Source organism: Cydia splendana, chromosome 27 (assembly GCF_910591565.1).
Source record: "Cydia splendana chromosome 27, ilCydSple1.2, whole genome shotgun sequence".
NCBI lineage: Eukaryota > Metazoa > Arthropoda > Insecta > Lepidoptera > Tortricidae > Cydia > Cydia splendana.
Genome location: NC_085986.1, coordinates 1224839 through 1237292, shown reverse-complemented (window position 1 = coordinate 1237292; position 12454 = coordinate 1224839). Strand labels below are relative to the sequence as shown.

General features: G+C 41.9%; 2 protein-coding genes across 2 annotated transcripts in view; one reads left to right on the top strand and one right to left on the bottom strand.

Moving 5' to 3' along the window:
• LOC134803863 (zinc finger protein 99-like) overlaps nucleotides 1-12454 on the top strand; it is a 28236-nt gene that overhangs the window by 12661 nt on the left and 3121 nt on the right. The window lies entirely within an intron of this gene.
• LOC134803638 (cytochrome c1, heme protein, mitochondrial-like) lies at nucleotides 114-9404 on the bottom strand. Its single transcript, XM_063776422.1, has 7 exons — nucleotides 9206-9404; nucleotides 8447-8655; nucleotides 3610-3757; nucleotides 2072-2215; nucleotides 1691-1779; nucleotides 773-906; nucleotides 114-222 (listed from the first exon to the last, which is right to left on the bottom strand). The coding sequence occupies exons 1-7, from the start codon at nucleotides 9285-9287 to the stop codon at nucleotides 114-116; spliced, it is 915 nt and encodes a 304-aa protein (XP_063632492.1). The 5' UTR covers nucleotides 9288-9404.

Below are 12454 nucleotides of genomic sequence, written 5' to 3'. Positions count from 1 at the left end.
GCCGCGATTCGCGCACGAGTGTGGAGCGGGCTTTCGAGTCCTGTATAATCGTAGTCTATACATAAATACTAGATACATTAAGTATCATATAATTCAAAAACATTAATTTCGCTTCACTTGGAGACGGGCTTGTAAGCGATTTTCCTTGATTTCATGGTCGTCCACTTATGTTTGGTGAAGAACCACGTCATCGCGCAGGCTAGGGTGAACCAGAGGCAGAGCCTGCAGGAAAAAAAGTACTTTTAGGCCCCATTCACACGGCAGCTTTTTCAACGCGCGTTAAAAAAGCGTTTGAATGACACAAATGGAGACCCATGTATGTATTCACAAGACAGCGGTGGCGCTTTTTATCAAGCGTTGTTGGATTTTCGACTTTAAGCCTTGGTCGTTAAATCGAATTTAGAGTGCGGACAGATTCAAGCGCTTTTTTAACGCGCGTTGAAAAAGCTGTCGTGCGAATGGGGGCTTATAGTACATATGATAAGTATAGTGCTAATTTACCGCCCTAGTGCGGTAACTAGCGCTATATACGTGCGTATGTCAAAAATTTAAAGGGCCATCTGTGTAGGTACTGTACGAAAAAACATAAATTTGAACCTACAATGTACGAAATAGAGTTGATTTTGCGTTGTTCAAAAACTTTTATTTAAATACCTAAAGATACAGAGTATAGTTGGTACCCGATGGGCATCTGCCGGCGCTCGTCCAGCTCCGGCTAGGAGGTCCAGCGAAGGAACGTGGCGACATCTTTGATACAGAGTATAGTTGGTACCTGATGGACATCTGCCGGCGGTCGTCCAGCTCCGGCTCAGACGTCCAGCGCAGGAACGTGGCCACATCTTTGGCCATCTGCGCCTGCGTCGCGCACGTCCCGTCCGTGTATTCGACGGCGAAGTTCTCAAGTACCTGGTAACAGTTTTACAATTTCACTCTAAAACGTACCAAATAATGGCAAAAACTTTATCGCAAATTGGGACAAATAAGGAATATTAGGCAAAGCTCTGCGTAGGTGGCACCACTAGCACATACAGTAAACAAACCTCATTGACATTATCAATGACACATCATGCGTCACTAGGTCAATCACATGGCCCACCGAGCCCACCGTGAAACACGGCAATTAAAATATAATATTTAAAACTTTCGCGTTTTGAACACATATTAACTCACATTTATAGACGGGTCTAACGCGAAATTTGCCACCAGTGAAACCTGGGCTGTAACCGCGAAAATCGAAGTTCGCAAATTGCGGGCAATTTTCTCTGTCACTCTAATTACGCCTTCATTGGAGTAAAAGAGAAAGATCCCCGCAATTTGCGAACTTCGATTTTCGCGGTAGCCCCTCTGTGTCGAAACGTCGGTAAATAAAGGTAAGGTCACTGTGGGCAAGACCGTCTACAAGGCAAGTCCGTCAACACGTTATAGCTTTTGAATTTGAAGACGTATGCCGCTTTGGAGTCCAGTCTATTAAGCAGTTGTGCGCGTTAGTTCCCTCACTCTAAAACAGATGGCGCTGTGACAACCAATTTCAGAGCGCACAATCCACACGCGAACGCGAGTGTGGAGTCGATGTCTCAGATCCGCGAAATGGACTCCACGCGATTCGCGCACGAGTGTGGAGCGGGCTTTAGTCTAAGGACTTGGCACCGGGCATTTTCTTTCCTTTATTTTCTAAGCGTTGTGATATTACCTCTGCCATAGCTATGGCTCCGCCCGGGAAGAAGGGGTTGTAGTTCTGGCCCTCTCGGAGGACCACACCGGCTGGGGCGGGGCAGTATCCTGACGACATATTATCACAGAATAAATAATAGTACTACCGTACAGAAAGGAAACTTCCTACAAAACCGAAGTTTGACAGCGGTTCAGGGTCGAATCATGCTGTCCGTTTCTAATATATGGCACTATCCCTTTCGGCTATTTAGGGTTGTCAAAATTCAAGCTATCTGTGGTCGTGCACGTAAAGAGACGCCAAGAAATCGACTCCACACTCGCGTTCGCGGCTTCGCGCCGCGATTCGCGCACGAGTGTGGAGCAGGCTTAAGGTACCCCTATTCCCTGACCCTTTGTATACCTGTGAGCAACGAAAAGATGTAGTCTTCGCCGCCGTGTCTGCCGAGCACTATGAGGGAGAGGTCCGGAGGATAGGAGCCGTTGTTAGCGTAGCGTCCCGCGTTCTCGTTCGGATACGGGCTTGGGAAGTAGTCAGACAGACGGCCTGGAAATAAGAATTAGTCAATAGGGAATATTAGGCAAAGCTCTGCGTAGGTGGCACCACTAGCACATACAGTAAACAAACCTCATTGACATCATCAATGACACATCATGCGTCACTAGGTCAATCACATGGCCTACCGTGAAACACGACAATCGAAAGTTCGGTTTCTGCCTCTCTATCACTCTTGCTTATTCGATCGATAGAGAGGCAGATAAAGAAATTTCGATTTTCGCGTTTCGCGGTAGGCCACCTGTAAACAAAGCGCCTTGGTGCATGAATGTCATAGTGAAAACTTGTCAAAAAACTGTTTAAGACCTAGTATGTATAAGTTACTCTATGGTTTACTAAACAAATTAGTGCTGCACTCTGGCGGCAGAACATTGCAGTAATACTCCCTATTGACAAATGAGAAGTGACTTGAAAATGTGTCGTTGCAATAAAACGCTATCATCACCTGCGGCGGTAGCACGGTCGCATTTTTATTTGTCAGCATGCATGTCACGTTCTCAAGCCCCCTCCAGACTATCCGCGTGAATCGCGGGCGAAGCCGCGAACGCGAGTGTGGAGTCGATTTCGCTGTCTGCGAAAATCGACTCCACACTCGCGTTCGCGGCTTCGCCCGCGATTCACGCGCATAGTCTGGAGGGGGCTTGATAAGTATGTAAGTGCGAAAGTCTGCCGTGCTAACAACATATGCAGTAATCGCAATTGAAAAGTCATGCAATTGTTTATCTTGTTCTCTTTGAATAAGTTCTTTATTTAAACGATGATTTTCATGCAAGTACTGCACATACAATAAGCAGCGCAGCAAGCGATAAAAATGGAACCATGCTGCGCCCGCTGGCCGCGTAGGCAACTTGCCAATCGCTTACGCTCCGTATGGTAATCGGTTTTCTGTGATGGGTTGGAAGGTCAGATGGCAGTCGCTTTCGTAAAAACTAGTGCCTACTTCATTCTTGGAATTAGTTGTCAAACGGACCCCAGGCTCCCATGAGCTGTGGCAAAAATGCCGGGATAACGCAAGGAAAAAGATATACGAAAACGGGACTTGATCGCGTATTACGGCCGTATCACACTATCGCACCGCACCGCGACCTTGATGCGTCGGACCCATAAGTGAGAGCGAGGAAGAGATATCTGTTTCTCGCTCTCACTTATGGGTGCTTCTTCTTCTTCCGGCCTTGTCCCATTTCTAATTGGGGTCGGCTCTCCTAATCCTCCTTCTCCAGAGATATCGTTTCTGGGTCGTTGCTGGATCTAAATTGTTACTGGAGAGATCCTTTTTAATAACTGACATCCATGTAGTAAGGGGTCTGCCACTGCCACTGCTCTCACTTATGGGTGCGACGCACCAAGGTCCCGATGCGGTGCGATAGTGTGTTACCACTATTAACCTGGCCTCTCGAAGTACTCTCCGGTCTCGTCGGGCCCGTCTTTCACCATCACTTCAGCGGCCTCCGCCTTGGCCTCCTCCTCTGTGTGCGTCACGCCCACCAGGTTGCGGAACGCTATGTATTCGCAGGAGTGGCACACTTTACATACCTGAAATTTAAATCAGGCAACAAGGCCTATATATTACAAAATTAAATACCTTACAGACTAACATATATATATGTATTTTATAAACTTAAAACTAAACACTATTTAGTCGACGAAATGGCGTGGCAATGAGACGTTTGGTTAAAGCAGGGAGACACTGCTCCCTTCGGGCAAACTCGGCTCCGTTCGGCTCAGCATTGCTAAAGCCCGCCCCACACTCGTGCGCGAATCGCGGGCCGAAGCCGCGAACGCGACTGTGGAGTCGATTTCTCAGATCAGCGAATCCGACTCCACACTCGCGTTCTCGCCTTCGCGCCGCGTTTCGCGCACGAGTGTCGAGCGGGCTTAAGAGCAAATAAGCACCCATTCGCACGACAGCTTTTTCAACGCGCGTTTAAAAAGCGCTTGAATCTGTCCGCACTCTAAATTCGATTTAACGACCAAGGCTTAAAGTCGAAAATACAACAACGCTTGATAAAAAGCGCCACCGCTGTCGTGTGAATAAATACACATGTATCCATTTGTGTCATTCAAACGCTTTTTTAACACGCGTTGTAAGCGCCCGTGAATGGGGGCTTAGGGTTGGCACCACTTGACGTCCTTTTGCGTGCACGACCACAGATAAGATAATGACGTGAATTTTGACAACCCAAGGGCCCAACGTTTTCTGTTCTCTTTCACGTCGCAGCAACTAGTATCATTTCTCTCTCCTCGCTCTTTTAAAAATGCCGTTTGTCAAAAAAGGACAACCATACTGTTGACAAGGTGGACTTCAAATCATCTGTTGCCTTTCTTGATGCGCCCAGGCTGTGTATGTGTGCGTAAAAGCGTATATGTGTGCTCTTTTAGGGATGTGAAAAGTCGATTTTAATCATGTTATATATCGATAAACGCTACACAGCGGAACGAAATAGCGATTAATTGAAGCTTCAATATCTTCGTTAAACATAAACATAATTGAAATGCTAATGGATAATGAATATATTATAATATAATAATATAATTCAATTATTGCGGAACACCTATTTTAGGAGGTATTTATGTATTTTAATTAAATATCTGAACTTTCCCTTGGTTCCCTGCTGGGGCGTGACTATAAAATTGTGATCTGATAACCACAATAAAGAATAAAAGCGTTTTTGTTCATTTTAGGTACCGTTAAACCTTTGAAGTAAAATTAAAATTGCAAGAAATGTCGATAGTTTATCGATATGACTTTATCGACATGGCTGCAGCAAGGTGGGCCACATTGTTAATCGTACACTAAACAAAAGTGGCAACAGTGACAGCTCGCTGAGACACCGTCTCTATATATTATATGTGACAACCCTAAATAGCCTAAAGGGATAGTGCCATACATTAGAAAAAAATAGCAAATTCGTCCCTGAATTCCTGTAAAACTTCGCTTTTGTAGGAAGTGTCCTTTCTGTATAATATGGCAGTACTATTATTTATTCTGTGGTTAAAGTTAAGTGGCACTGAACCAAGGCCTGTAGGGCTACCGCCAATACCGAAAATCGTCAATTGCGGGCATTTTTCTCTGTCACTCTAATTACGCCTTCATTGGAGTAAAAGAGTAAGATCCCCGCAATTTGCGAATTTCGGTTTTCGCGGTAGCCCCTCTGTTCACTTCCTAAGAAAGTTATGTCCCCAAATAATTACGCATGTATGCGCCTGAAGCTTCTATGTGTGCTTTGGCCTCCTAGAAAAAGTTGCCAGTAATCAAAATAAAAACATTTTTCTACAGCAACATTGCTCCAAACTAAGATTTAAATTTTCACGAATTTTAAATTATTAATCATAAAACGGGACTTAAAACACTTAAAACTTAACTACACGCGATTAAGTTTTATAATGAATATTTGCTTCCAACTGTCTTTATCAAGGTTCATAAAATATATGGAGGGTAGGTACGTCTACCCACCATAGTAAAAAAATATAATTGTCAATGACTCTGTCCAACTGCTGTGGTTAAAGTTCATAACGAAAATTTTATTTATTAAATCTTTAAATAATAAATACAACATAGCGGTACTACCACTTAAGACTCTGTAAGTTTGTACCTACATGGATTACAGCAATGCACATAGAAAATGTGCTAAATGCGGAGCAACGGCTGTTGAAGATACATATTTGAGCGAAATTCATAGCTTTAGTGGGTTCAGAAGGAACCGCATCATAACGCATCTGGAAAGCGTATTAATTAACCGTGAAGAAATGTATGAATACAAGTTGGAAATCTGTGTAAAATGCCGTGTGTAAAGTGTAGTGTATCTGTGTGTGTAAAGTGTAATAGGTAGGCATGCCCAAAGTTATTTGTATTATACTGAAGACTTTGATGCGCTTTATTAATGTCAATTTTTTTATTAAGTTGTCAGGGTATAATTTTCAGTGTATATTTCTATATGTAAAACATTTTTTTTAATAAATAAAATAATATAATGTTATAAACATAAATATGCCTTTTATTTAAATCGATTGATAATACCACAAACAAGGGGTAATATTAGCATCTTTCATATATTTCGTGATATGAAGATAACAAATATCTTTATCAACAGAATTACTACCTATACCACTGACTTAATATTAGAAATAGACACACAGAGCGGAACAAAAACGTCAACAAAATGTGGGTCAGAATGACATTAGCGGAAAATTTGCATTGATGATAAAAACGCTTACGTAAATTTTGAGTCAAGATAAATATTTTGTACGGAAAAGAACTTACTGTCGTAAGCATTAAGTGTCAAATTTGTAAACATTAGTACCAACACTGTTAAAACTTTTAAGTCCGATGGCACTAAACGTAACGTCACCATTGTATTTACGTCAAACAACGTCAAACGAGAATAATGAACGAATAGAGTCCCTTTGGTACATTTTAATAAGTATTACTGTACAGAAAAATCAAAGTAATAAATGAAACAAATTTAATTTGATCGGGAGTTCAAATAAAATTAATTCATGGTAACAACCCTTGTAAGTTATCATAAAACAAATTTATTTTTAATAAGTAAGCATTCGTCTTTAAATACTATTTTCCTTGAAATAAATTCAACTTATTAAATAACTGTGTATTTTAGATCTACATAATACTCTTCGCGCTTTAGTTCTTTGCAATATAGTGCACGGGGACATTTAGGTCGCTACTGGTACTGATTGGTTATGGTCTTTATCAAAAAATCCTGTGGTTGTCACTGTGTTCAGACAGGTTTAGCATTTACAGTTAGTCGATGACCTTATTGGTCGTGTATATGTCGGAAACAAGGAAATGGGCTGAACACACAAGTGCCGTTTTGCCTTTGTTTAAAACTGCATCACCCCTATCTCTTGCTATAATAGCAGTCCACTCTGCACGTCGCATAGGTTTTCTTGGAAATCTTGAATTTAAACATAATATTATATGTTACGAATTCCATATAAAAATAAAAAAGTATTAACCTCACATCGACTCATTAGATTTTTGTTCCTTCACATCCCTTCTTTGGTACTAACAAAATAATTTATTCAAAACCATGAAATTACCACCAGATTACATAAATTATGTAATGCTATCCAAAGCACTAACCGAAAGAAATACATTCCATGCTTTTTCCTTGTTTTATCATTGTTATTTTTGCATATTTTTACGACATTGTTGACAACTTCACATTTGAGCGGTCCATACAAGACTAAACGAAAAAGTAACGCGTGATCTGTTTTAACGTTACTTTTGCGGGGCCATTTTTTGCGGCTGATTGGGTATCCAGTTCTTATTCTATATCAATGACCTATACCTACCAATACCCGCCAGGCTAAACCGGTTGTCAACTTTAGTTCCATTGGTACACAACGACGGCGCCACTAGTATAAACGTATAAACGGTTGGGGACATTTTTTTGTATGGAGTTACCGTTCTTCTCCTAGTGAGTATTATACTATTATATTCTTTGCACTGAACTCCGGTGCTGTTGAGCGCCTAGCGCGAAGGCCTTGGAGATACAGATCTTTATTTGCATACCAGGTTTTTTATACATATATATGGACCTTGAAAAGGGTGTAGCAAGCAGTTCACAATATAGCCTCCTCCACACTCGTGCGCGAATCGCGGCGCAAAGCCGCGAACGCGAGTATGGAGTCCTGAACGCAGACCTGCGAAATCGACTCCACACTCGCGTTCGCGGCTTCGCCCGCGATTCACGCGCATAGTCTGGAGGGGGCTTATCACAAAATTCCAAGTAGTGTCGCGCTGATGCAATACAGAGGGCCTACCGCGAACACCGAAGGTCGCAAATTGCGGGCATCTTTCTCTGTTATATTACGCCATCCATAATTGGCATTGGCATTAAGCCCCCTCCAGACTATGCGCGGGAATCGCGGGCGAAGCCGCGAACGCGAGTGTGGAGTCGATTTCGCTGTCTGCGAAAATCGACGCCACGGCCACGCCATTTATACGGCCACTAAAAATGGTACTAGTCCAGCGGTGTCACTCACGAATTCAAGTCAATCGTGCAGCCTATCGCAACTAGTAGCGTCCAATCGCGCGTGTGATGCGAACTCATCAACCAATCGCGTTGTAGCGGTGTCACACCGCTATACTGGTCCATTCATGCCCTATTCTTATTGCCCGTAAGGCTAGTCCTTTTGGAGTACAAGAGAGCCAAGGCCCTCTGTTGCAGTAATGCCTTTCCAACCTTTTAGTAAAGTTACCTGTTTGTAAACCTCATAACCGCGCCGGATGCTGGCGTGGTCCAGCGCCTGAGTCCAGCCATAGTGGTTCCACGGCTGATGGGGGAAGTGGGCCGCGTCCACGTACCCAGCGGCCTCCACGGCGTTCTCGAGAGCGTATAGGAGCGCCCCTGCACCAGCCCCGATTACGCCTAACGTTGATAACAGGATGTTTTTCGTTCGTGGACATCCTGAAGAAGTTATTATTTATTATTTAGAAATTTTAATCAGGCATAAAGGCCCATATTACAAATAGGGACCTGGCAGACTAACATACATATGTATTTTATAAACTTAAAACTAAACACTATTTCGGCGACAAAACGGCTTATGCGGCGGGATTATGGTCTTAAGGCTATGTTTTCAGAGATGCAGCTCTAGTTGCCAATTTTCTATTGGTTCTTAACAAACATGTCTCTCGCGTTGCCAATTTTCTATTGGTTCTTAACAAACATGTCTCTCGCTACACATCCTCGCACATCTTTGGTGGAAATACAGCCTAAGGGTCACATCTACAAGATGTAGCAGGCGGGCATACCGGACCGCGACCTTAAGCCCGCTCCACACTCGTGCGCGAATCGCGGCGCGAAGCCGCGAACGCGAGTGTGGAGTCGAGTTCGCAGATCTGCAAAATCGACTACACACTCGCGATCGCGGCTTCGCGCACGAGTGTGAAGCGGGCTTTAGAAGATGAGAATGAGAATGATTGTGAGGATCTGAGGATGTCTCAGAAATAAAAACCTTGCTTGGTGGACAGCCGCCGATACTGCGAACCAAACACAACGAGGCTCTTCAGCAGATGACCTCTAAACACGGAAGACATTAAAATATACCAAAATGTTTGACAACAGTAAAAATTTATGAATACAATGCATTTAAAATCAAAACTGTCAATTGTATTGACTTTTCTTCTCTTTAATGTCAGTTGAGGTAGAGAATAGAGTTTTATTTTTTTGAAAAAGAGTTTGTGATGGCCTGCTCTACCCTCCATTCTTTAGTGCATTGAGCGCTATGTGGCGAGTCAGGTCATAAGGCTATCTCCTTTACCCTTGTTAAGACCAACCAACAGTGAAAGAGATGGCATTTTGACCTGACTCGCCACTTAGTTTTGCTGCAAGTATGGCTGCAAGTATAATACCCAGGTCATTTGAATTTATTAAAAAAAAAAAAATGGTTGTAACACATAGAAGGTAGGATCCTATAGAAGTGGTATACGCGCGCCTCCGTGAGGGACAAAACATACGCAATGCGTCACTATGATTGGTCGAATTTATTTGTTGCCCACCATTATCCATACTAAAAAAACGGTGAGGAACAAAAAATATGTGAGACTGTGACAAGGACAAACAATAATAGCGCTTTCTCTGCTACTCCTACTGAAAGATACGTTAAGGCCCCAGTACACAATGGGCCATTGCCGGCCACTCTAAGGAACGCAGCCATGCGGTAGAATGAGATAGCAATATCACTTGCTCCCTCTAGCGCATAAATGCGTGCCTTGGAATGGCCGGCGATGGCCCATTGTGTACTGGGGCCTTAAGACTATCCCGTTCTGTCAGTTGTCCCCACCACTCATGCCCAATCCAGTTTAATACTAGATTCATGTTGTAACCACGGACCTAGAGAGTAAACCGGATAGTGTACATTAGCCAAAAAGTGTGTCCACATGAGAAGTCAAGGTGGGCCGTTGCATCTCTTTCTAATTAGGGTGACCATAAGTCATATGTATGTGGGATATTAGGATAACATTGAATAATAGTTTGGCCAGGATCTTTTCTTATTCATGCATAGTTATATCAGTTATAAAGAATCATACTGTATTTTCGCTGTACTAGTATTATGGCCTAAAAAGGGATGGATATAGTTTTTTTTTCTCTTCTGTATAACGCTTCACACAACCTTAGGTACTTAATTTAGTTGTTCTAAAAACTGTTATTAATAGGCGTAGATGCTGGACCACGAACATGGTCGATCCTCAGGAAGGTGGTCCGCCGTAACGTCTGTCAAGAATACAGGTATGAGTGAGAGAGATAGAGAGACAGATATGCTGACAGAACCAGAGGGTCTACCGCGAACCGCGTTCGACGTGTCGCCCCTCTGTCACACTTACGTACGAAACACTGAAATATGAAACCTATGGAAGTGAAACGTCAACGAAAAATGCGTGCCAGTGTGACGTCATCCGGGAACAAAACATGGCGGTTTTAGTGCTGCCCAGAAGATTTTTACTGCTACTAGGTTTTATCGATACATCGATAACTTTTTAACGTGTTCGGCTCATTTTATTTAAAATACTAAGTATGTATTATTTGTGGAGTTTATGTTTTAATAGCAAGTAAGTAAATAAATAAAAATTCTTTATTAGTATATTGTTATGTGAAAAGATACTTTGATTGAGTAAGATGTGTGGAGTCTAGGACAATTTCGTGCTTCAAATTTGACAGGTAAACCAGATGACGCTGTACTACTCAATACATATTGCGATTTTTGCGGTAACTCTGATTTTCAAAAGTTGCCGTTTGACAACTTAGTGACCGCAAAACACATGGCGCAGTACAGCGCCATCTGTTTTGGATGTCAGAATAAGTGTACGTGTTTTTCTTGGACTTTACCTCTCTATTACAATCAATTTCGTTGTGTTGTTAACCCTAAAGTCTGTAACACACTACCGCACTGCACCTCGACCTTGGTGCGCCATATCTATAAGTGAGAGCGATACAAAATTCAAGCTTATTAAGCGACGGGTGAAAAAAAAAAACAAAACACCTTCAGAACATTTTTTTTATTACAATAATAAGGAATGACTTCCGCTCTTCAACTTCTTCAACATTTATTCAGCAAATAGGCCACAAGGGAATTTTTATACGTCAACATTGAATTTACATACAAGCAAAAATAATAACAATACATTAACCATTTTATAAATTACAACTATATGTATATGGTCTCTTAATGTCGAATAACTATAAAACTATAAAAAAACTATAATAATAATATAAAAAAGCCCGCAGGGCAGCTTGTGGAGTAACGACCCCACGGACCCGAGTTACCCGAGTGCTCCCGAGAGTCGGTCAGGGTCTCCATCTCCAGCCAGTCTTTCTTTTTATGTTCATTTCTTGGTAACCTATAAAAAATGATTTAATTATTAAATTAAGATAATTTAGTTGGTTTGAAGCGGGGTAGCATAATAAAATAAGAAAATATAAATAGGCAATCATAATATATCGATATCAAAGTCGATAAATAAAGTACAACCCTAGCTGAAATGTTTACATTATTTAAGCGTAAAAATATAGTTAAATAAATCCAATCACTTCATGATCTATAACTGCACAGAAGAACCTTGCTATTTATAATGTGAAACATCCTTAAATTTCCCAGGAACATTAACAATAACCAATATTTTTCATGTAAATTATAGCGTACCTGTGTATGGTTAAAGATGGCTGATTTGGTGGTTTTCTTATGCCGCACCCTAATACACTACACACTGGCATATTCGCGACGTAATTATTCACATTTGGCTTCAATTATTGTCAATCACAAACAAAATATTGAAAGATAATTAATAATTTTAATTTTCACCACGACTTTTTGACAGGACAAGTACCGGCTGAACTGACAGACAATGACATTTGGGTGACTAAACATGGCGGATTTTCGGCCGCATTAGGTATTTACGTATTTTCATGGAACACTTTATGTACGTACTGAAATACTGTCATCTTTTTTTGCTAAGGGTTACAGTGCTGAGTAAAAACGAGATAGATATATATTTATGTGTGTGCCGTCAAAAAGGGTGCTATTTCTATAAGCAATTGTACGTATAGAACAATATGTCTTGTCCCTATTATATAGGTCTATGGTACGAAAGTGCTACAAAGAGGCAACACGTCGAAAGCGGCTCGGGGTAGGCTCTCAGGACACCCCTACTGTCCTGAGAGCTTTTTACAGTCTTTGCCGCGTTAGGTCCCAGGCCCTTCATAGCAA

Excerpts from the sequence above, each read along its gene's own strand:
- LOC134803638 (XM_063776422.1), bottom strand. The coding sequence starts at position 9,287 with ATGTCTTCCGTGTTTAGAGGTCATCTGCTGAAGAGCCTCGTTGTGTTT. Across the intron at positions 8,656-9,205 it reads GCGGCTGTCCACCAAGCAAG|GATGTCCACGAACGAAAAAC; the intron begins GTTTTTATTTCT and ends TAACTTCTTCAG. Across the intron at positions 223-772 it reads CGCCGGCAGATGTCCATCAG|GCTCTGCCTCTGGTTCACCC; the intron begins GTACCAACTATA and ends TTTTTCCTGCAG.